Raw genomic sequence first — 23764 nt, forward strand, 5'->3', positions numbered from 1 at the left:
ATGTGCCACTACCATCTAGCTATACTGTTTTGTTTTTAATTGTTGTTTTGTTTTGAAACAGGGTCTCTCTATGCAGCCCTGGCTGTCTGGAGTTCACATGTAGACCAGGCTGGCCTGGAACTTACAGATATCTGACTGCCTCTGCCTCTCCCAGAACTGGGATTAATTAATGGCATGTGCCACCATGCCTCGCTAAGGGGCCACATCTGTATTATCAGTTATGCCTAGTACCTGACAATAGAACTCCGAGTATTATTTAGTTGCTTAGTTATTAATGATTATGATGCTAGAGGTCAAACCTAGGGTCTATCTCATGTTATAAATATGCTTTGCCACCTAACTACACCTCCAGCCCTCAAAACTATTTAATGAATAAATTACTGAATGCAATTTAAGGGCTTCTAGGTCAGTACTTACAATTTAACATTATTCCGATTGTAGTTCTGCAAATGTAATCAGGGTTGTCTGATATGCTTATAAGCAAAAGGAAGATATAGAAAAGATAGATAAGATTAAAAAGAAATAAAAGAATAATGGTTGTTAGGCACAGTAGTGCACACCTACAGTCCCATCTCCATGGGAGGCTGAGGTAGAGCATTTGAGCCCAGGAGCTCAGGCCAGTGTGGTGGTGAGAATAGGAATCCCCGCCCCCCCCATGGGCTCACATATTTGAATGCCTGGTCATGAAGAAGTGGTGCTACTTGACAGGGATTAGGAGGCGTGGCCTGTCTGACTGGTGTGACCTTGCTAGAGGAAGTGTCACTGGGGAGTGAGCTTTGAGGTTTCAAATGCTCAAGCCAGGCCCAATTTCTCTCTTCCTACTGCCTGGTGATCTGGATGTGGAAATCCCAACTACCTCTTCTCCAGCACCATGTCTGCCTATGTGCCACCATGCTTCCTGCCATGGACTAAGCCTCTGAACTGTAAACAGCCCCAATTTAATGTTTTTCTTTATAAAAGTTGCCATGGTCATGGTGTCTCTTCACAGCTACAGGACACTGACTACAACAGCCAGCCTGTCTCAAAAACCAAAATTCAAACCATTCAAGGGGCACCAAGGGCTTAGCTCAGAAGCCGAGCACATGCCTAGCAGGAGAAAAGCTACGGGATGTGGGTGGAGAAAATACAAATTATAATCAACTGTACCAAAAGGACCACCCTATCCTGTCAAGTCAACCAAATAGTTAGATACATATGTAGCAGCAACCTGTCTTGGGAGTCATGGAAGGGTCTCTGATGATGTACAAAGACCAGACCAACCTGTTGTTCTTATTTAGACACTGTATCAGTTTGGGAATGTTAACCTTTGTGGGACCAACTTCCATCATCACAAACACGGCTTTGAATCACCAACCTGGTTTTTAGTAGAAATAGGTTAGGATTTCAGAGGAATCCAACAGCCAGCTAGTAATAAGTGTCTCCGGAGAAAGCAAATGGTAGTTTTTATTTGCTGTGAGTTTCTATATACTAGGCACAGGCATGTACATCTCACTAATAACCTTATGAAGCAGGGATAAATTTACATCACTTCAGAAATGAAGGACCCGAGGCACAGGCTCAGTTATCAACTGCTCCCAGACTAACTCATGTTCTTCACTATACCTCACCATACGGCCGGCATGCGTGGCCACTTTGTTCTCAACAGTCTTTTGAGTTTAGAGAGACTGAAAATACCATGGAATTCCACGGAAAATAGTCAACTGAAGGCCAACTGGGAAATGTCACAGTTAAACAAGATTTGAAAAGAACAAAAGCATACTTTAATTTTAGATTCCTCCCAACTCCACTCTATAAAATTCTAAGCATGCTGACACTTCAACAAGAACTGCCGCTTTATCTAATCTATGTAGGGCAATTTTCACCAAGACAAATAAAACATCCTAATCAACTAGCTTCAGGTTCCACAAAACTTAACACAGAAGAAAAACAACTCAAGAGTCAATTTTGAGGCACTCCAGGGAGCCAGAGTGAAACCAACTGTTTACAAAAGCAGCGTCAATATAGACATAATTCCCTTTTAATAGAATAATGAATAGTATTCCCTTGCAACTTTCAAGGTTCAATATTGCTATTAGAAAGTTAATTCATACATTTCCTCCTTTGAGCCTTCATTAACCCTGCTTGCTATTATCTTATTTAGTTTCCTAGTACCAAAAAATGTACTTAATATAAACAATATGGAGGAAAACTTCTAACTAAAAATAAAGCAAGAGAAGTCAACATCTTTCTCCCCACTTTCAGATCTATCAAGCAACACTAGTGAAGGAGATAAACTGTTTTCAGTGCAGTTACGAAGGGGAAAGGAAGATTAAAGGTGGCAGGAGGAGACAAGGAGATCTCTGGCAGCAGTACGGACTACACCATACTCCCTACTTCTACTCTGGAGGCTAATTGCTAGTATTAGGAAATGCTTTTGTGAGAAGGTATTTCTTCCAAATAGCATATATTTGTGAAAATTTTAGAGGTGAAATATCCCCACATCTAACCACATGTGGTTACTCCTGGCCAGAACAGTCTAAGCCAGAACTTGAATATATTTAGCCAGGCATGGTAGTGGGAGCCTTTAATCCAAGTCCTCCCTCGGGAGGCAGAGGCAGGAGGATGAGACCAGCCCAGTCTACATAGTTCCAAGACAGCCAGTGCTCCATAGTAGGACCTGTCTCAAAAAAGCAAAAAGAAAGATCACACAAACATATTCCTCCTGTAGCTTTATATTGAGACAGACAGACAGACAGACAGACAGACACAAGGGGGGAAGCTTTATTTGAGGCAGGATCTCCTTTTGTAGCCCAGTCTGGCCTAAAATCTATAGAACCTCCTTCATGCCTCAGCCTCCCAAACTCTGGAATTACGGGTATAGGGCAGAGGTACTGCTCCCCTCCCCCGCAGTTGGTAAGCAGAAAGGTGAATGTTTTCATATTTATTTAGAAAAGTTATTTACTTTTGTAAATAGCCAGGCATGGTGGCAAATGCCTTTAATCTCAGCACTCTGGAGGCAGTGACGGAGGATCTGTGAGTCTGATTCCACATATGTAGACAACCTGGTCCACATATGGAGCTCCAGGACAGCCAGGACTAGTTGATTATAGTATATGTACAAAAATCAAGCTCTTCCAAAAACATTAGTGTGATGGTTAATCCTGATTGTAAATTTGTTAGAATTTAGAATCACCACATAAACAAACCTCTGGCACTTCTGTGAGGTTGTTTCCAGATTAGGTTAACGGGAGTAGAGAGACCTACCCTAAATATGGGTGGTATCATTCCATGGGTTGAGATTCTGGACGGTATAAGAACAGTGAGCTGAGTGTCAGCATTCACCTTTCTGCTTACCAACTGTTTCATGTTGCCATGGTATCACCACCATAGTTAACAGCTACCTCACACTCTACGACAAAACAAATCCATTCATCCATGCTCTTGACAGGTACTTTGTTCCAGCACACGTCAGAGACCCAAGACCTCAATATGCCTGGCCCTGTACTGTTTCCAGAAGTCAGATACAAAATGCTAGAAAAACAAAAATAACTTTACCAACTATACCAAAAATCACCAAGAACCATTTAGAGTCTGTTGTGTGCGTGTGACCTGCCACTTAAAAGCTTGTATGGTATGAAGGCTTTGCCAGACACTGGCACTATTTAGAAGTGATGTGCGCACTAAGGATTGATCTACTGATGGGTTCATAGTTGAATGGGCTATTAGAAGGTGAAGGCTATCCGGAGGAAGCAGGTCACTGGTAACTGGTAACCAGCAGAGCACTGGTCACGGTGCCTCTGCAAAGTCTATCTCGTCCACAGCCGTCAGAGATGGGCAACCCAGCTCCTTCACTCCCTCTCCGCCATGACAGTCTGCCTTACCTCAGGTTCAAAGCAAGAGTAACTAACCATGAGCTGAAACTAGGAGGCAACATCTTTCCTCCTTTTAAGCTGTTATGTCAACACCCTTCATGGTAATACAGTGAAATCTAACCTCAATGCCTTCATCGTACCCTTGGAAATCAATCCTCCTGTCAGTAACAGAGAGCTAGGCAGATTCAGAGGAACCCTATCTTAGCCTTTTACAGAGTCAAGAGCCCCAAGAAATTCCTCATTACAAGAAAACAAGCACACAGACAGATGGCCGACCTTTTGTTTTCTGTTAGTAACAGTACTTTGTAGTCAGCAAAAGGCCAAGTAAATAATAATGGAGAACAGTAACACCAAGTAAGTTCTAGGTGAAGGTTTAAGAAATGAAGACAACTATAACCATACCTTCTCCCTTCCAAACACACACATCACATTACTAAAGAGTTTGGACAAGCTGGCCGGCCTTCTTTAGCAAGGAAGACTCAAACCCAAATTTGATGTGTGAAGTATCTGACTGGGCACCATGAACCCCTCCTAATGGCTTCATAGAGTGTAAGCATTTAGGTCAGTAGTTCTCAACCCTGGGAAGTCGAGATCCCTTCACAGGGCTGCAGTTAGGAAGGATGAGAACAACTGTGATTTAGATCAAGAAATCCAGATGAACCAAGGGTGATAGGCTACTCCTATAAATCCAGCATAGGGAAAATAGAGGCAGAAGCATCAGGAATTCAAGGCCAGCCTGGGCTACCTGAGACTGTTTTCTAATTATCTTACTTTTGTCAAGAAAAGACAAAGGAAAGGAAAGGAAAGAAAAGGAAGAAAAAGATACCAAACAAGCAGCATGCTTTGGCACAAGCAGCACGAGGTTGGTAAGATGGGCTTGGGTCTGCATCTGAAATTCTGTCACTCCTTAACTGCTTCACCCTGCCAAACTCGAGACCATTGTAAGCCTCAACTCTGGCTTCAATAAGGTAGGCAGACATCCACTTGTACTGGAGATGCAACTCAATGGTAGAGTACTGTCTAGCATTCAAGCTGGGCCCCACCAAGAATACTTAGAGCTTGATATCTACGCCATACTTACTAGAAGCTACCTTTATAAATGCTGGGTAGTTGTGATTTCATGTCCTAATTTGTAAGACATCCTTGGGTTATTTCTCCACCTCTCATTTAAGAGACTAAATAGGTAAGCATGCCATCAGAAGTAATGAGTCCTAATAAAAATCTAGACTGTTCTGACTCCAAGACGTTCAGTGTGCTTCTTTGAAAGCACTTTCTGCTCTCAATGGTTTTAACTCAAAAATCAGATTCAGTATATTTATATAAACAATACATTCCAAAGTAAACAGATTTTTAGATCTTAAGTAAGTCTCTCATAATTGAGTTTCACAAGCTGAAATGCCAAAATCCATCATTTGAAAGATAAGCAGCCAGGCGGTGGTGGTGCACACCTTTAATCCCAGCACTTGGGAGGCAGAGGCAGGTGGATCTTGGTGAGTTCGAGGCCAGCCTGGGCTACAGAGTGAGTTCTAGGACAGGCTCCAAAGCTACACAGAGAAACCCTGTCTTGAAAATAAATAAATAAATAAATAAATAAATAAATAAAGAAAGAAAGAAAGAAAGAAAGAAAGAAAGAAAGAAAGAAAGAAAGAAAGAAAGAAAATAAGCTATGATTATACAAGAAACCATTACTACATACATCTAGGTCGAAGTTAAGCTTTAAACTACCTATGTGAACACACAGTAATACAAACCTTAGCTTTGCTCAACAACTAAGATCTACTGCTACACTGTTCAAAGAGGCCTTGGTGGCACATGTCTAAATATAAAAATTGCCTGCCTACTATATAAATAGTAGATACTACAATAAACCCATGTAAAAAGTCCAACACAAAACTACAAATAACAAATATTACATTTTCTTTAGACTGAGGCTTTTAGTATATAATCTTAGAATGCATCTGTCATTAATAAAACAATTTATTAATATTGTGTTATTGTATAACTTGTAAATCCTCACGCACTATAATTTCCAAGTGTGAATCATGAACAAAAATTTCCAGTAGAAAACAGACATGGGAGAGGGCCTCTTAAGCGCCCCATACCAAGTGTTCTTTCCTTTGCAGTTCTAGGGGCTGAGCCTAGGTCTCACACACAGTAGGCAAGTGCTCTACCATTGCACTGACCTACCTATCTCCCCAGCTCTATTGGACTCCCCGCCCTGGCCTCCTGAGTGCCTGACACTACAGGCCTGGTAACCCCACTAAACTTAAGGGTACTGCAAATATTAAACTCCAGGTGTCACAACCTTACACAGCAGAGCAAATCATTTCAAGAGTGCTTTTTGTTCTGGATGTTGTTGATTTTTACGTTTTTGAGATGGGGTCTCAAGTATTTCAGGTTGGCTTCAACTTGCTACACAGTGGATGACCTTGAACTTGTGGTCCTCCTTGCCCCACCTCCCAAGAGCAGAGACTGCAGGTGTGGGATCCTACACCAAGGTTCCGGTGCTGGGGATTGAAACCAGGGCTTCACGTCAGACAAGCACCCCATAAACCATGCTTCCAGCCCCCATTCCATTTTGGTATTTAAAAGTCTTAACAAGTCAGGAGTTGGGACACACACTCACATTATCCCCAGTCAGGAGGCTAAGGGAGGAGGATCATAAATCTGAGACCAGCCAGGGCTACATAAGGAGACCGTCTCAAAATCAAAAAACTAACAATTTTAAGAGAATTTTAATCTATTTTAAAGCATCTTCCCTGAAGAATATACATTTATCAACTTATAAAAATTGTATTTATCTACAACTTCACATTAAAAGGACACGTCTTATCCACTAATGTTGAGTGCAGGGAATTCAACAGAGTCAAGGTCAGTGGCCTTCGTTACAATGTTGTTTTACACTTGTTTTTTTAAGGGGAGGGCTGGAGATGTGGTTCAGAGGAAGAGGATTTGCCAGGCTGTACAAGACCTGTACTTGAATACCCTGAAGATAAGACCTTCCTTAAGCAAGTCACTGACCATCCTGAACAAAAACAAGTATGGACTTGATAGCTAGGAAAAAGGCATGCTATGGGGGCAGGTAACAGATCAAGTCAAGGAAACTGAAGAATGAAAAATATGAACAGAACTACATTTTCAAAGTAGTATCTGTTAAAATATGTTATTTACCAGACATATCCAGCATAAAAAAAATTGGTCAATTCCACAAGCTGTGTTGATTGAGATATGGAAGGAAAGACAACACTAAATCCAGCAGAGCAGAAATGAACTCAACAGAACTCATACAAGTGACTCACAACTGCTAAAGAACATTTTTACCTTTGGAAAAAAGCAGCTGTGGAGCGTGTGGATCACTGCGCGCTCGAGAGGTGGATGTGAGGTGCTGTGCTCCAGGGGGCCTGTGCTCTTCAGGACCAGCCTGGACTAGAGTCCTGATTCACCAACCAGTGCCATCAAGGGAGGGCATATTACTGCTCTTTGGCAGAGCACTTGCTTGGCATACTACAAACCAACCCACATACCGCACCCCATGAGCACACGACCAACACAGAAAAGAATCGAAGCTGCAGGAGAACACAGTAACAACCTAATTTAGAATATCGGAAATATTCTTGGTACACTTCCATCAGCATGTCCATGGCAGACATCACTAACTAGTCTCCACACTCCATCTTCCAGTATAATTCAGGGGAGGCACTACAGGCGAACTTGTTTGTTATCATTGAGAGCTATTCCTCAAATACCATTCTAGCCAACTTCAGAAAGAATCAAAAGCTTACATATTTGTTGTTAATGAATTTATAATAGTTTCCCAAGACAAAAAAAAAAAGATTCTTTAAAAAATTGTTTTATTTTCTTTTGTTTTGTTCCTCTGCTAAAGAGAACCAAACAGATAGATATGGTGGTTCACACCTGTAATTCCAGCACTCAGGAGGTTGAGTCAGGAGGATCAAGAGTTTGAGGCCAACTTGAGCTACATATTGGTGAGTTTCCAAGCCACTCTGGCTACAGAATAAGACCTTACTTTAAAAATAAAAATAAAAATTAAAAAAAAAAAAAAAAAAGACTGGGGAGATGGCTTGGCGGTTAAGAGCACTGGCTGCTCTTCCAGAGGACCCTGGTTCAATTCCCAGCTCACAACTGTCTGTAATGCCAGTTCCAGGGGATCCAACTCCCTCACACAGACATACATGCAGGCAAAACACCAATGCACATAAAATAAAAATAAATACTTTAAAAAAATTAAAAACACCTTAAAGAGAATAAAATATTTAGTTAACAGATTTCTAACTAAGAAAATGTGTTCTTTTAGAAAAAAAAACTAGCCCTCAAAATTGAGTTCTAGAAAACTAAAATTTTTAGCTCATTTTTGACCCATCTGAATCTACAAAACAAAGATAACCCCTTTTTTTGCGTATCATTAAAGGTGAAATCAGACAGCTCTCAATTAGGAATTAAAGAGCTTCTGGTTTGGAAAACACTAGCTATCTACAATTTCTAGTTTGAGAAACTAGCACACACATGTATAACTGAGTAATAAAAACGTTTTAAAGCTTAAAAGAAATATATGTTAATATGAACACTAGAAGAAAGAATATCATGCTATTTGTCACCTCTGTTCAAAAAGATATCAAGGTAGAAGTGAGAAAACAAGGGGGAAATGAAAACAGCCCTGGAGTTCTAGGATCAATTATTATGAGTGATGTTTACCATACAGTAAACCACAGGGAAGCAGTGAAGAATCTGAAGAATCTTTTTTTTTCCTTCAAGACAAGGTGTCACTAAGTGATTCTGCTTGTCCTGCACCAGGCTGGCCTCAAACTCACAAAGATCCACCTGCCCCTGCCTCTGGAGTGAGTCCCAAGTGCTGGGATTGCAGGCTTGCTCCTCGTAGTGAAAAGTTTTGATAAAAGAAGTTGTAAATGTACCGTGTGTATGGTATAAGTGAAAAATAAGTATTTCCTAAATACTCAAGTCTAGCAAAGAAAACACCCAATATTCTATGAAAAAACCCAGAATGTCCCAGCTTCCTGGCTGAACAGCAGTTTTTATGTGTGTGTGTGTGTGTGTGTGTATACACATATATATACATATACACATATATTATATATATATATATATATACACATGTGCGTGTGTATGTATGTGTATGTATCTATTACACACACACAAATGACACCACGTCAGGAATAAAAACCCATGAAAAGCAGCTTTTCTCCATCCCAAACCAACCATGATATATATATATATAGTGACATTAGAATAGTAAACTGCTGCTTTGAAAAACTACATATGCCGGGCGGTGGTGGCGCAGCCTTTAATCCCAGCACTCGGGAGGCAGAACCAGGCGGATCTCTGTGAGTTGGAGGCCAGCCTGGTCTAGATCGAGATCCAGAAAAGGCACCAAAACTGCTCGGAGAAGCCCTGTCTCGAAAAACCAAAAAGAAAAACTACATATACTGCCCATTAGGAGAAGCTATTAAATTATCTTTTTAATAAGTTTCAACAGAAACTGGTAAAGAGGTACGACTATAAACACATACTGCAGAGCTCCATATGTATGACCATTCAGGCATCCCGCCCTTTATTTCCTGTTATTTAAAGAATTAAAGAGTATGGAAAAGTTTTCACACTACATACGAAAACATAATGAGCATTCCTGCCCATGACCTTCCTTCTCCCTAAAACAGGAGTGAAACTTGAGCCATCTGTAAAGACTTCATAGTCTACACATTTGTGTCGATTGCCATTTGGACAAGTCAACACACTTAAAAATGAATTTAGGATGCCGGGCGGTGGTGGCGGCAAACCTTTAATCCCAGCACTCAGCACTCGGGAGGCAAAGGCAGGCAGATCTCTGTGAGGCCAGCCTGGTCTACAGAGTGAGTTCAAGGACAGCCAGGGCTACTACACAGAGAAACCCTGTCTCGAAAAACAAAAGAATTTAGGGCTGGGGTGTAGCTCGGTGGTCCACTTTCAGCACAGCAAAACACTGAAAGGTAAAAGTTTCCTACCTGCCGATGTTGCCAGAGCACACAAGGGGGGCGAAAGCAGATGAACTTTGTTCCCGTAAGACAACTATTTTGAGTACATAAACATGACACCTGGAAAGAACAGTTGACGTCTGGGCAAGTTATTGTCGCTTTAGGGGCAGAATAACATCCATTCAGTTCAAGTTTACAGGATACCTATTTTCCTAAGTGCTTTCGTCTCTACCTATCTATATTTAGTAAACTGGGTACTTTGGGGGGGGGGGAGCGCCCTAAAGACGTCCCAAAGGTCCCTCGCTGAGATAACTAGAGAAGAAAGCCGTGGGTAAACCACACTGCGCACACCCCAAACCGAGGCTCCGGCCCTTGACAGTGAGACAGGAAGAGCCGCCGGGACGGCCGCTCGGACTAGACACTCACCTCCTGGATGCGCTTCCTCGCCCGCTGAAGCACTTCTTCGTAGCCCTTCTGCCGCAGCTCGCTGAGGCTTTCGTAATACTCTTCGGGATCGTCCGTCTCGGTGAAGAGCACCTGGGAAAGGATCTTCCAGCCGCACGTGTCCAGGCCGTGGCCCAGGTAGACCTGGAGCTGGTAACACAGGGCGTCGATCTCCTGCTCGGTCATCTCGGGGGCGCCCCCGAACAGCACCGTCCACATGCCGGACGGCTCTTCGGGGAACACCGGCAGGCACGGCTCCAGCTGTGAGTTCACCGAGCACAGCTGCTGGTGCACGGCCCGCAGATCCTGGAAGGAGAAGAGCCCGGCCCAGCTGCACTCTTCAGCCGAAGACTCCAGCTCCGCGGCGGGCGGCGGCGGCGGCTCCGAGTCGGGGGGCGGCGGCGGCGGCGCCTCGTCCTCCTTCACCATTTCCAGCACCTCGATCTCCTCGGAGACCGCCCCGGAGGCACTCACCACCCGCACCGACGACAACGGGGGCGCCGGCGGGGCAGACGGGGCTGGCGGGGCTGGCGGGGCAGCAGCGGCGGCCGCATCTCGGGATGGCGCGCCTCTGCGAAGCGGGCTGGCCTTGGCCCGCGCAGGGCTACGCAGGGGACTCTCCGGTCCTTTGCCCGCCGGACCCCGGAGAGGATCGCCCCGCGGGCTGCGCGCGCTGCGCGGAGAGCTACCCTCGGCCCAGGCCGGGCTCTTGCGCGGCCCGGGGCTCCGGTGCACCGTGGCCGAGGCAGCGGCCTCGGGCCGGCCCCTGGTCGCCGGGCTGCCGGGCCCGCGGCTCCCATCGGGCGCGGGAGCCGCCGCCTGTTCCCGGGAGCCGCTCCTCTGCCTCTGGGCCGTCCGGTTGTGGCAGGTGATGGCAAACTTGCCTTCGATCTCGTTCCAGGCCACGATGAACACGAACTTGTGCTTCTCGCGCTCGTCGAAGACGTGGGGCCGCACCGCCACCCAGTCGGACTCGAGCGTCTCCTCCAGCGCGAACGACATGGTCGCTCCGAGGGCCCGGCCGAGGGGGGCCGCCCGGCCGAGTCTCCGCGGTGGCCGCGCCCCCAGCTCACCCTTGCCGGGCGCCTTCAGCCATCTTAGCGCTCCGGCCGCTCTCCCACCGGCTCCTTTGTGGCGCGACTCTCACCGGAGACAATACGCGGCCCGGAGCAGGTAGTTCACATGGTCACGTGCGGCCGGATCTGTTTACAAGCCGCCGCCGCCGCCGCTCGCTGCGGCAGTGCTGGGGGCCCCCGGGGCCGCCCCGGGGTCGCCCGGCCTGGCGCGAGGCCGCGCGGGGCTGCGGGATGCGCCGGGGCGCGCGCGCGCGCGGTCCGCCGCTCCGCAGGGGCCGACCTCCCCGCCGCTGCGCTCTGCCTGCCTGCCTGCCGCCGCCGCCGACCGCGCCGCGCCGAGCCAGCCGGGAAGCAGACGCCAGACTCCTAAACTCCGCGGCTCAGCATCCCCACAATGTTGCCATTAGGCTGTGACGTCGGCGGCTCCACGAGGGACGTAAACACGGGCACGTGCGGCACGCTGCTGACGCGGCGGCGGCGGCGGCGGCGGCCGTGGCGGCAGCGGCGGCGCGCGCGTCGTGCCCGCGCGGCGGCGCCCCGCCTCCTCCCCCCCTCCCCCAACTCCGCGTCCCCCAGCAGCGCCTGCGCGTGGCCGCGGGCTCCCGGGCTCGAGCCCCGTCCCCCTCCTCCCCACCCCCGGTCCCGGGGAGCTGGCGGCGGCGGCTGCGGGTGGTAGCTTCCTGGTGCTGGGAGAGGCTGCTGTGCCCAGGGGCACCAGTGGCCTTGAACCCCGGGCAAGAGGAGCAAAAGCGGAGAGGGACGCTGGGACTTTTTCCAGGGACCCTCCCGTGCACGTTTGCCTGAAGGAGTCTGGATGGACACCGGTGTTCAGAAAGTACCCAGTAAACAGTATGGGAACTCCGCTAAGGCTAAGTCAGAGGGTTCGGTTCTCCCCTGACACCCTCGAGACAAAATATAAGATGGACAAGTATCCGAGGACAACTCAGTGGGACACTGGAACAATAGGAAAATTCAGCCCCGGCCTAAGAGTGTGAACGTTCGTCTCCATAGAACCGTCTTTTATTGCTTCAGTTTTCATAAATGTGTGCTGTTCTGAGAACCTCTTGGAGCAGACACTGGGCGAGGGCCCTTTTGAAGTTGTGTTCAGTTATCCGAATTCCCAGAGAGCACAAACAACAAAAAGTTTTATCAGCCTGCCCTGGCGGAACAGGAGCATAATCCCAACACTTGTTGAGCAGAGTCAACAGGATCTGGGAATTCAAGGCCGGCCTGGGCTACAAAAGACCTTCTTTCAAAGACAAGCCACACAAATCTAATTATTCATACGAAACTATGTTGAAACATTCCCAACATAGCCTAGTAGGTTTATGATCCAGTTTGTATTTTTGATGTTGTCTTTCCTGTCAATGTTCAAGTCATCTGCAAAATAGGAATTAGTTGTTGTACTTTAAGCCACGTTTCTAAAACTTGTTTAAAACCGGCTGAGTTACCCTCACATCGTCAGCTTTGTATTATCCTGACATCTAAATTAATAGTCAAAAGTTTTAGCCCCGTCACTTGAACATGTAGACCTTACACATGTGCTTTGAAACTCATGCCAGATTAACCTCCCAGATTAAAAAAAAAAAAAAAAGAAAGAAAGAAAGAAAAGAAAAAAAGAAAAGGGCACTCGAAGATGTGCAAAAAAAGTTGAAAATGACTTTCTCCTGGTACAGTTCTTTGTATGCAACTGTATTTTCAAAGCTTATATGTGCATTTGTGTCAGCTCTCCCATGCAAATTAAAAACATACCTTTGAAAATACGGAAAAAGGGTTGGATGTGGTGGCCTACCCCTTTAATCCCAGCACTCGGGAGGCAGAGGCAGTCAGATCTCTGAGTTCAAGTCCAACCTGGTCTACACAGACAACTCCAGGATAGCTAAGGCTAGAAAATGAAATGCCGCCTGCAGTGGTGGCACACATCACTCGAGAGGCAGAGGCAGTCAGAGGCAGTCGATCTCTGTGAGTTCGAGGCCAGCCTGGTCTATAGAGCAAGTTCCAGGGTAGGCTCCAAAAGCTACACAGAGAAGCCCTGTCTCAAAAAACCAAATAAATAAATAAATAAATGAAATGCCGCCTTAAAACAAAAAACTGAAAGAGGTCTGGGATGTAACTCAGTGCTAGAGTGCTTAAGGAACATGCGTGAAGTCTTGAGTTCAATCTCCAGAGACATAAAAATGAATAAATCAATAAAATGCTGAAGGAAAAAAAAAAGCACTGCAAATTGGAGTCTCCAGCAATGCGAACAATAACATATATATAGGAAACTGTTCGTCTTGATAAAAAGATAACAGCTAAATTTTTATAGATACAGTTACTGACATGATCACCATCTCTCTTTGTTCAACACATTTTACATATTAGTATGAGTCTGGAGAATACAAGCTAAATCCGTTTAAAAGAAATCTTTGCCAGGCTTGGTGGCTCATACCTGTAATCCCACCATTTGCCTCCTGTAGCCAACTTGAGTTACAGAGTCAGGTCCTGTCTCACACAAAACGAAACAGCATTTATGTACACTTATTAATTGTACTATTTATCTAGAGTTATAAAATTGCATCTTATCCCAAACCAGCAAGGGGGAGATGGGGGCATGGTTACATGGGTGTTAAGTATTTTCTCCTAACACTCTTCCACTGTTCCTTTTCAAAAGAGAAGTCTCCATGTTTCATGTTTCCACTATCTTAGCCATTATTATCCTAGAATGAAAAGAAACAAACCAAATCCCCATGATAGATTACTGTAGTCCTCTAGAATTCTTTACTTAGGTCTATATCTGATTGTCAAGTGTGTAAATCACTCCCTGGGAATAAGTCACGCCACAGAAAAAGCACATACACCATCCCAACTGTGAAAAGGCTTTGAAAACTATTGAGGATTGTTTGGCGATCTGGGAAATCCGTTAACACTTTAGGCCTTTTAACAGAAACTCGAGTAGTTTAATTGTGATTTTCAAGAAGCATGGCGTTTCCGCACACAGTGTATCCAGCCTCACAGTGCCATGCCATGTGGGTATGAAAGGAATGAGTAACTTTAACTGTGTGTGTGTGTGAGAACGCAGGAGCTCTGGACAGTGGGGGTTAGTCCCAAGGGTGGGGGAGTGAATGACAAGTTCAGGGAGCAGGTTCTGAATCCACGGCCAGCCCCACTGAATTTCCCCAGAAACAGACCCTGAAAAGAAGCTAGGAATAGAAAAGCTTGGAAGGGCCAGGGGGTAAGTAACGTTTGTGAAAGACCGGAGGCCAATCAGGACTTAGCGCCTTACAGGGCAAAGTTTGTTGAACTCCAGGACAAAGATTGTGTCTTTCAGGGGGCCAACGCTGGCGGGAATAGTCGAGCCTTGCTTGGTCGTTGGCAGAGGACCACTCTGAGAAAAGCGTGAGATAAAAACTTGGAACGGACTCAGAGGACCCTAACTGCTGAGTACTGTCAGTCTGTCCCTTCTTACAATGAGCGTAAAACTTTGCTGTTGTTGCTTAGTTGATTTTGGGTCGGAGTCTCACGACTTAGCTGAGACTGCTCTTGAACTCCTACCTCAGCTCTCCTGAGATTATAGACGGGAACCACTGTATATCCTTCCAGTAACTGTGATGGAATGGGCCTGCCAGTTATTTATTTATTTACCTATTTACTTATTATTAGGACAGGGTAGTCCTGTGTAGTCTCACTATGTAATGCTGGCCAGCCTGGAACTCACCACGTAGCCCAGGCTAGCCACTAACTCACAGAGACCCCCCCCACCCCCCGCCTCTGCCTCCCAAGTGCCGGGATTGAAAGGATTTAATTTACACATCTTTATATCTATGACAGTACAGTTTGCCCTGTAAGCCACATGGCTCTTTCATAAAAGCATTTGGGGAGCAGTGCTGTGGTAAGCCTCTTTTTTTGAGGAGAAACATAGAAGAGGGAGGTTAGGGCTGATTACAGACTCTTCGGCTTCAGTTGCTTTCATGGACATACCTAACTTACTATCTCCCCCATTCTGCATTCCGAAGCCCCCTGTTCTCCTAGCTAGATCAGTTGCTCACCTGGTACTATGTCCCAAATCCTCATTCTTGTGAGGTCTGAATCCCAGTAATTTTATTCATATATCATCTCCGTTATTACTTCACCGTACATGTTATAGTTAAGCAGCCATGGTGATATATGCCTGTAATCTTAGCACTTGGCAGGCAGATCAGGAGTCTCAGGTCAGCCTCAAGTACATAGTGAATTTGAGGCCAGTCTAAGCGACTTGAGACCCTGTCTCACAAAACAAAACAAGAGAAAAGAAAAAAGTCTACCAGGGGTCAGGCACCTCAGTGCATCACTCGAGTTCCATAAGCGTTCCTCCCAGCTCCCATCAATCTCTTGCCTCCAACTGCTCATGGTCAAGGAGATCTTATGACACTGATTGTGTATCTTACCCTGGTTGACAGAACTCAAAATATCAAAACATGTAAGATATTGCCTTACAGTTCAGTGGGTTCTTTGCTATTGTCCCTGGCAAAAACAAATCCCTGTCTAGACCAAGACCCCTAACCCTGCAGAATCCAGAACTGTGGTGACTTCTTTGGAGTCTCTGAGAGTGTAGGGAATAAGGCCATTCTTGCTTCTTTCTTTTGGGTCTCAGATTCATGTATTCTTCCTACTGGGGACATAATGCCTTATAAATGTCTGAGATGGTACTTTCACTGTGCCTTCATCATACCAAGCCAAGACTACACCTATCCAGTGACGTCTAGAGAAGGCAGTTTATAATACATCGGTAAAGTGGGTCCTCTGATTGGACCCTATGGTGTATTGGATCTGTAGGCCACACATCGTATAAGTGGCTTGATTGTCTAACTGGCTAATACTCTGGGGGCAGGAAAGGCAATCCCATACTCAGATAAAACATCGACTCCTATGGGGAAAAAAAAAGAAAATTCCCTTCCTGAATAAGAGAAAGGGATCTCATGTAGTACTCCATTTGCTTCCCAGTACGAACTTCTCAAACAATAATGCTCCGCAGGGACTCAGCACTGTCTTCTTTTGCTGACAAGGTGAACCATCTAATCAGGCTGGTTAGATCAGCCTCAGTAGGTGGGGATCCATGCATCCACGTTTTCCCCACACATACGTTGGTGAGGGGGATGGGAGGGGATCGGGGCTTCGCTATGGAACTCGGTAGGCCCAGTGGTCAGAAACTTGCCGTGTAGCCCTGCCTGCCTCTAGCTCCCAAAGGCTGATATTAAATGCATGCACCACCATGCCTGGCAGAATCCACGTTTTCCAAACCGTACACACACTCTGCCTCTGTCACTGCAGTCGCTCACCTGCTTATCAAGACAGGGAAATCAACTGGTCGAGTTATGTTGGCTACTTGGTGCCCATGCTGTACAGGTGCCTTCTGGAGGGCATGAATGTGGTGTTTAAAACCCTTCATGCCTCCTGCCCATTCTCGTAGCCTTGTACCTAACTCTGACATTCTAATTTTTCTCTTTCCAGGCTCCTGACCACTAATCTGTACACAGTTTGACTCTGCGCCTCTCCGTTCACAGTGTGGATGACTGGAGGTACTCCCGTGGAGCTCTGCCTGCTGGGAAGACGTCTTTCACACTCATCCCATCATTCATGGTCATCCCTGGATGAGAGTTCGATGTAAACAGAATCTAATGCACTCACTTAGGACCCCCTAACGTACTCAAGTTGCACCAGTTCTGAGCAAATTCTACAACAAACGGCTATGGGGCCACCACATGGTCCAATGACCGTATATTCCACCAGTGTGCATGTCGGGGAATATGTGGTCGTGGGCAAGAGCAGCAAAGATTGCATGATTCCATCTTCTCTCTCATCTCTCTTACCTCCCCCCACTTGACTTTTTGTTAGTGTTGTTTTGTTTTGAAACAAGAACTAGCTATGGTTTCCAAGGTGACCTTGTGCCTACTATCCTTCTGCCTTGGCCTCTGTACCACACTTGGCATCCATTTACATTTTAAAAACCTTACATCAACATAGCAGGGCATTCCTCTCCCTGGTACACTGTCTCAATCCACCACAGGGGAACACTTTAGAAATGGGACGATCATCTTAGGAGGGTTCTGTCTGCTTGTATGTGTGTGCAGCTTTTGTGCTGGTACCCCAGGAGGCCAGAAAGGGGTGAAGGGTTCCCCTGGATTGGGAGTTATAGATGGTTCTGAGTTGCCATTTGAGTGTTAGTAGCCAAACTCTAGTCCTCTTGAAGAGAAGCCATTACTCAACAACTGAGCCACCTCTTTCGGCCAGCTAGTGACTATCATCTTTTGTCGGGAATGCTGATGTCCCACCTAGCATTAAGAAATTGGTGCTTGGCTGGGTGGAGCGGCACACGCCTTCAGTCCCAGCCCTTGGGTGGCAAAGACAGGCAGATCTCTGTGAGTTTGACGCTGGCCTGGTCTACATAATGAGTTTCATATCAGCCAAGAGAATGAAGAATATAAACATTCACAAATGAACATCTATCTGTTAATATTCTGACCCACTCCTTGAAACCCCACCCCCTTGGTGCCAACTTGTGTCCTGACATAAAAGCCCCATTCTAAGAAAAACTCCTCCCCTTCCTTTTTTCCCCTCTCTCTTCTGCTTCCCTCCCACGAGGTGCACACCTCCGAACCCCCCTTTCCTCTCTCTCCCTCTCTCTCTCTCTCTCTCTCTCTCTCTCTCTCTCTCTGCCTCTTTATCTCTTTATTATAATAAACTCTCCACGTGGATGCATTGTCTGAGTTGTGTATCACTGGCTGCCCTGCATGGCATGCATCTGCCAGCATGGTTACCTGCACTCACTAGATACCCACAGTGGGGGGGCCCTGCTGCATAATAATTCATAACAACATCTCTGAAAGAAAAAAGGAGACTGGGCTATACCTCAGACCTCCAAGCAAGAAGTCAAACCAGGGGGCAGGCCTGCAGCAATGATCGTTAGAGAACAGGCAAGCTGGGTGGGAATGGTTAGGTGCTGGTAGGAAAGCCTGGCTCATGGGACTACCCCTAGAAGAATGTGACCTTGACAGCCTTTGCCACAATTTATCATGGGCCACGGCCACTCAAGAAGTGTTTGATAGTTGGGAAGTGGTGGCGCACACCTTTGGTCCCGGCACTCAGGAGGCAGAGACAGGTGCAGGTGGATCTCTGGGAGTTCGAGGCCAGACTGGTCTACAAATCGAGTTCCAGGGCAGCCAGAGCTGTTACACAGAGAAACCTTGTCTTGAAAAAAACAAAACAAAACAAAACAAAAAAAAACAAAACAAACAAACAAACAAAAAAGTGTTTAAACTCAATTAAAAGCTGAGACAAGCCAGTTTGTAGTGGTGGCCATCTATAATCTAGGAATCTATAATCCAGGAAGCTGAGACAAGAGAATCTCAAGTCTGAGGCCATCTGGGCAAATTAGCAAAATTCTGTATCAAAAAAAAAAAAAAAAAAAAAAAAAAAAAAAGAAAGAAGAAAGAGAGAACAAAATTCAAAATTTCGATGAACCTGGAATCCTAAGGCCTTATTTCATGCAATTGAGTAGCAAGTTTCTCCTTTCTGAAGGGAGTTCTGCACAGTGCTTGTCCACATCTGCCTTGACTACCTACCCTTCATGGTGCTTTAGATCCTGTCAATCCTGACTTTACAATTCCCCAGCAGTGACAGTGAGGGACAAAGGACAGAAGAGGAGGAGGAAAAATGATGCCCAGGGCCCTGGTGAGGGTAGGAATGCCACGTTCTCCGTGGTTCCAGGAACTGACCTAACTGGGGCAGCGGGAGGAGGACAAACACATGGATGCACGGAGCAGAACAGGCAGGATCAGATGGTCAGGGCCCTCCGATGGGGAAGCCACAGCAGCCCTGGAAGCTCACTGAGTTTATTACACACAGCTGAAAAAGGAGGCGGACTTACCTAACCTCAGGAGGAGCTGTCTCTGTAGGGGGGCAGGCTTCAAGTAGTAAACATCCCAGGGAGAAAGCAATGATGGAGGCATTTTATGAATACACTGTCAACATTCACACTCAGATCTAAGGAAGACTTTGCCTTTCCTATGAGCTCTGACACTCCCATAGGGCTGGGAAGTTGGTCCTTGACACTCCCATGGGGCTGAAACATTGGTTCTTGACATGGCCAGCTCACATGTCAACAACACACACCCAACTCAAGACTTGACACACTCAGGGCTTCCTCCACACTGCACATAGGAGACACCAGAATGATAGAAAAATCACCCTCAGGGAAGTGACCGGAACTACACAGAACTGGAGAATGTGTCTGGCTGCTTCCTTCCTTCCGACATCTATTTCTCTGAAGTCAAGTCTCACCCCATGAAGAGCTCATGTCTCCGGGCTGGCACATTCAACCCTTCAGGAAGACAGAGCCTGTGCCCTGAAGACCAGGATCTCAGCCAAGCCTGGGAACGAGGGAGAGAGGTTCCCATGTCAGAGAGGTTCCCTGAGGCAAGCCTGCAGCCATTAAGCTGTGTAGAGAGAGGCAGCAAACAGTGGGGCAGTCTGGGATGACACAAGCCAGGCCTTTAGGGACATGCGCAGTATGGAGAGTTAGAAGGCAGAAATGTGACATCCAATAAAACCTCTGAGCACCATGCATAACCACAGACTTGACTGTTTCTTTAAAGCTTAAAAAAATATTATTGCAAAAAATAATGTGTGTTTTATGCATATATATTTTTTTCATTGCATTTTTTTTTTAATTTTGTGTATAAGGTGGGGTAAGGGAAGGTGTGCCAAATGGGCATGTGGACACATGACAACTTTCAGGATCCGGTTCTCTCTTTCTACCATATGGGTCCTGGGGATCCAACTCAGGTCATTGTTTATGCATATATATCTAAAACTACAGGCAAACCAAAACAAAATGTTATTTAGTTTTAAAGATATATAGATATAGACATTTTGTGGGTTTTGTTTTGTTTTGCTTTGCTTTTGAGATAAGGTCTTTCTACATAGCCCTGGCTATCCTGGAACTCCTTATGTAGACCAGGCCAGCTTCAAACTTACAGAGAGCCACCAGCCTCTGCCCCTCAAGCCTTGAGACTAAAGGTATGTGCCCCCATACCTGGCCCAAAATTTGTATCAATTTAAACTATATGTATGTGTGTGTCTATGTGTAGGTATTTACACATGTGGGTGCAGTTGCCTGCAGAGTCCAGGAAGGGGCATTGGAGCCCCTGAAGTTATAAGCCTCCTGAATTGGGTGCTGAGAACTGAACTCAGATTATCCTTGAAAGGGCAGTATGTGCCAGGCAAGGTGGCACACATCTTTAATCCCAGCACTGGGGAAGCAAAGGCAGGTGATCTTTGTGAGCTCAAGGCCAGCCTGGTCTATATGGTGAGTTTTGGGACAGCCAGGGCTACACAGTGAGACCCTGTTCCGAAAGGAAAAAAAGAAAGAAAGAAAAGAGCACACTCTTCATTATTTTACCATTGACCATCTCTCTACCCCCAAACAGAGCGCCTTCCAGGACAGGCTCCAAAGCTACACAGAGAAACCCTGTCTCAAAAAACCAAAACCAAACAAATAAAAAAGCTCTCGTTATGTCGTTTTCTGTGTTTATTTACATAAAAATGTGATCCCACTGTAAATACTGTTCTGTAAGCTACTCTTTTTGCCCAACATGTCTTTAACGTGTTACTATTTGTATTTACTATTTTTTTAAAAAAAGAATTCCAAGATGCTATGTGGTAGTACATGCCTGTAATCTCAGTATTGGGGAGGCAGAAGGATTGTAAGTTAGAGGCCAGCCTGGGCTACATGGCAATACCAAATTCAAAAACAAAACAAATAAAAATCCAAAGAGGATTCCATTGTGTAAAGTTTTACATAATAATTGCCATTTAGGGCATTTAATGAATGTATGTGTGTGCACACGTATTGCTGGGAAGCAGACTCAGAGTAGGACATTTAGATTGGTATCACTCTTGTAGTTAAGTCTTTGAGCACATCCTTAATTATGTCTGCTTCCTTCCCCGAGTTCTGTCTAGGGCATCCTTTGAAACTCAGACGTTTAAACACTGTTATTTACAAATCCTCTAGGCAACAGACTTCAGGAGGGATTAGATACGCAAGAGATTTGAATGGAAAGCACCCCTAAAGGAAAAGAGGGAAGCTGATGAAGGGTTGGGAGGCTGCGATGTCCACCTGACCTCTGGGAAGGGAGTGGGAAGAAAGAAGTCTCGCGAAGCTTCCTAGAGGGGAATGTGGCTATGGCGGTTTGGGCCAGGCCAGTGTGGGGGTCTTCCGTTCTCCATCAGAGGCAGCTGTCCGAGACTTTCCATGCCTCCCAGGAGCAGGCCTGCCTAGTCCCCTTGCCTTATTCCACCACTGGCTGGGAGCCCGGGGAAGGGTGGTGGATTCTAAAGCAGCTGCCTGGGCATCTGTTGCTTATGCTCAGAAATCCAAGGCCCGTTCTCATTATTGCCATGAACACCATCTGTGCTTTGAAAGGCTTTCTACTACTGATTCATTGATTCTTGACACATCGAGGGCACAACTATGAGCATGATCACGGCGCTTACAACCTAGTCACCAGCTCCAGTTTGATGGATTAGCATGGCATAGTTCCCTGAAATTAGAAATAGCCACATTTTCAGAGTATCCTAAGGCTAATTGCCAGGATATAAATTCATTGTTTCATTTGCAATTTTTTTTTTTTTTGATTCTAAGGTAACTACAAAACAGGATTTGGGCTTTTCTCATTGTACAGAATCTACTGTACTAATTTTGCCTGGTGCAGCAAACCCAGATATTAATAAAGTCTAGATATGACACAACTACATTTTTAAGGATTTATTTACTTTTATTTTATGTACATTGGTGTGTGGCCTGCATGTATGTCTGTGTGAGGTGTTGGCTCCTCTGGAACCGGGGTTACAGTTGTTAGCTGCCATTGGGAATTGTACCCCAGCTCTCTGGAGCAGCAGCAGGTACTCTTGACTACTGAGCCATCTGTCCAATTCCCCCTCCCCCATAACTGCTTGTTTTTGTTTTCTATTTTTTGAGACAGGGTTTCTCTGTATAGCCCTGGCTGTCCTAGAACTCACAAAACTCTTTTGTCTAGTTAAGATTAATTCTCACTGTAAAGAAGTCAAGAGAAAGCACCCTCTAACCTCCCCCAAAGACAACCTGTCGCAATAAGTTTAACCCTCCCATGGTGCTTCACTTGCATACAGGAGTTTCTCTCTGGAAACTGCCGGGTACGTTCAGCAGTTCTTTGGAAGTCTGCCAATTCCACAGTCTGTGCCCATTACATTTCTCTCTTGTCTTAGCTCCTTTTTTGATAATTCCTTTTCTCTACAAATCTATTGTACTGCCTCTATGAGCTCTTTTCTCTGAATCTTTCAAAGCCATACAAACTCTCCAGCCCTGTACTTGCCACTACCTGGCTTGATTTATTCTTATGTGTATGTGTACATGCACATGTGTACACACATGTGTGGAGGCCTCAATCACTGGCATTATTATTATTAATATTAGTAGTAGTAGTAGTCAGGGTCTCACTATGATATCTATGGTTGGCTGGGAACTCATTATGTAGACCAGGTTGGCCTTGAACTAACGGAGCTCTGCCAGCCCCTGTCTCCAGAGTGCTGGGATTAAAGGGGTGTGCTACCACACCCAGTTTCCCATCTCATTTTTGAGGCAAACGATCATTATATCGGCAAATTGTCACATGCTGCTTGAATTCATTGAGAAGCACTTTTGGAAACAGAGTTGCCCTGTCTCCTCAGATGTAAGCATGTTTATGTTTTTATCAAGCGTCCCCCTTATCTGAGGATAGGCTGTCCACCTAACTGTGACAGGGAGGGAAGAGAACAGTAAAAACAGTCCAAGAGTCACAACATTGTATCCTTGAGAACAGCTAGAGGGTGGACCTCTTCCAACAGAGGTGCCTATTGTTTATCACGTGATATAAAAGTGACTGCAGCGGGGGAGAGAAGCTCATCCGTGGAGAGAAAGCTCTGTCAGAAATACCAGCTGACGGTCTCAGCCTCTCCACTCGGCTTCCGCTGGACTGTGTGAGAGCCCAATCTGATGACGTAACCTCAGCCTGTTCTACCTGCCCTTTTCCTGGGAAGCCTTACCCTAGGGACACTCCACTCTGCTAGGACTCTCTCTATGGGGAATTCCAGCTGAGTGTCTCAAGGGGCTCCCCCAGTCAGTTTCTGCTGGAGTTTTGAGCACCTGACTTGATGATGTCTTGCTATCTATCCATCCACTTACCCACCCGTCCATCTATCTGCTATTTGCTATTCTTTTACTTTGGCTTCCTATATACTTAATAAACTCATTCATTAAAACGAGAAGTATGGCTGCCATAGATTATTCTCTACGCTATGTAGAACATAGGATCTCTCACTAAACCTGACGAGCACTGATTCAGCCAGGCTGGCTGGCCAGAAAGACCCAGAG

At 45.7% G+C, this 23764-nt stretch overlaps 1 protein-coding gene across 1 annotated transcript in view; it reads right to left on the bottom strand.

The window, feature by feature from the left end:
- Jmy (junction mediating and regulatory protein, p53 cofactor) overlaps positions 1-11434 on the bottom strand; it is a 74404-nt gene extending 62970 nt beyond the window's left edge. Inside the window, exon 1 of the mRNA XM_042261631.2 lies at positions 10265-11434. Within this exon, the coding sequence (XP_042117565.2) occupies positions 10265-11284 (1020 nt within the window). The 5' untranslated portion in view covers positions 11285-11434. The remainder of the gene's footprint in view (positions 1-10264) is intronic.
- Between the last annotated feature and the right edge of the window lie 12330 nt (positions 11435-23764).

This window comes from Peromyscus maniculatus, chromosome 15, assembly GCF_049852395.1.
Source record: "Peromyscus maniculatus bairdii isolate BWxNUB_F1_BW_parent chromosome 15, HU_Pman_BW_mat_3.1, whole genome shotgun sequence".
Classification (NCBI taxonomy): Eukaryota; Metazoa; Chordata; class Mammalia; order Rodentia; family Cricetidae; genus Peromyscus; species Peromyscus maniculatus.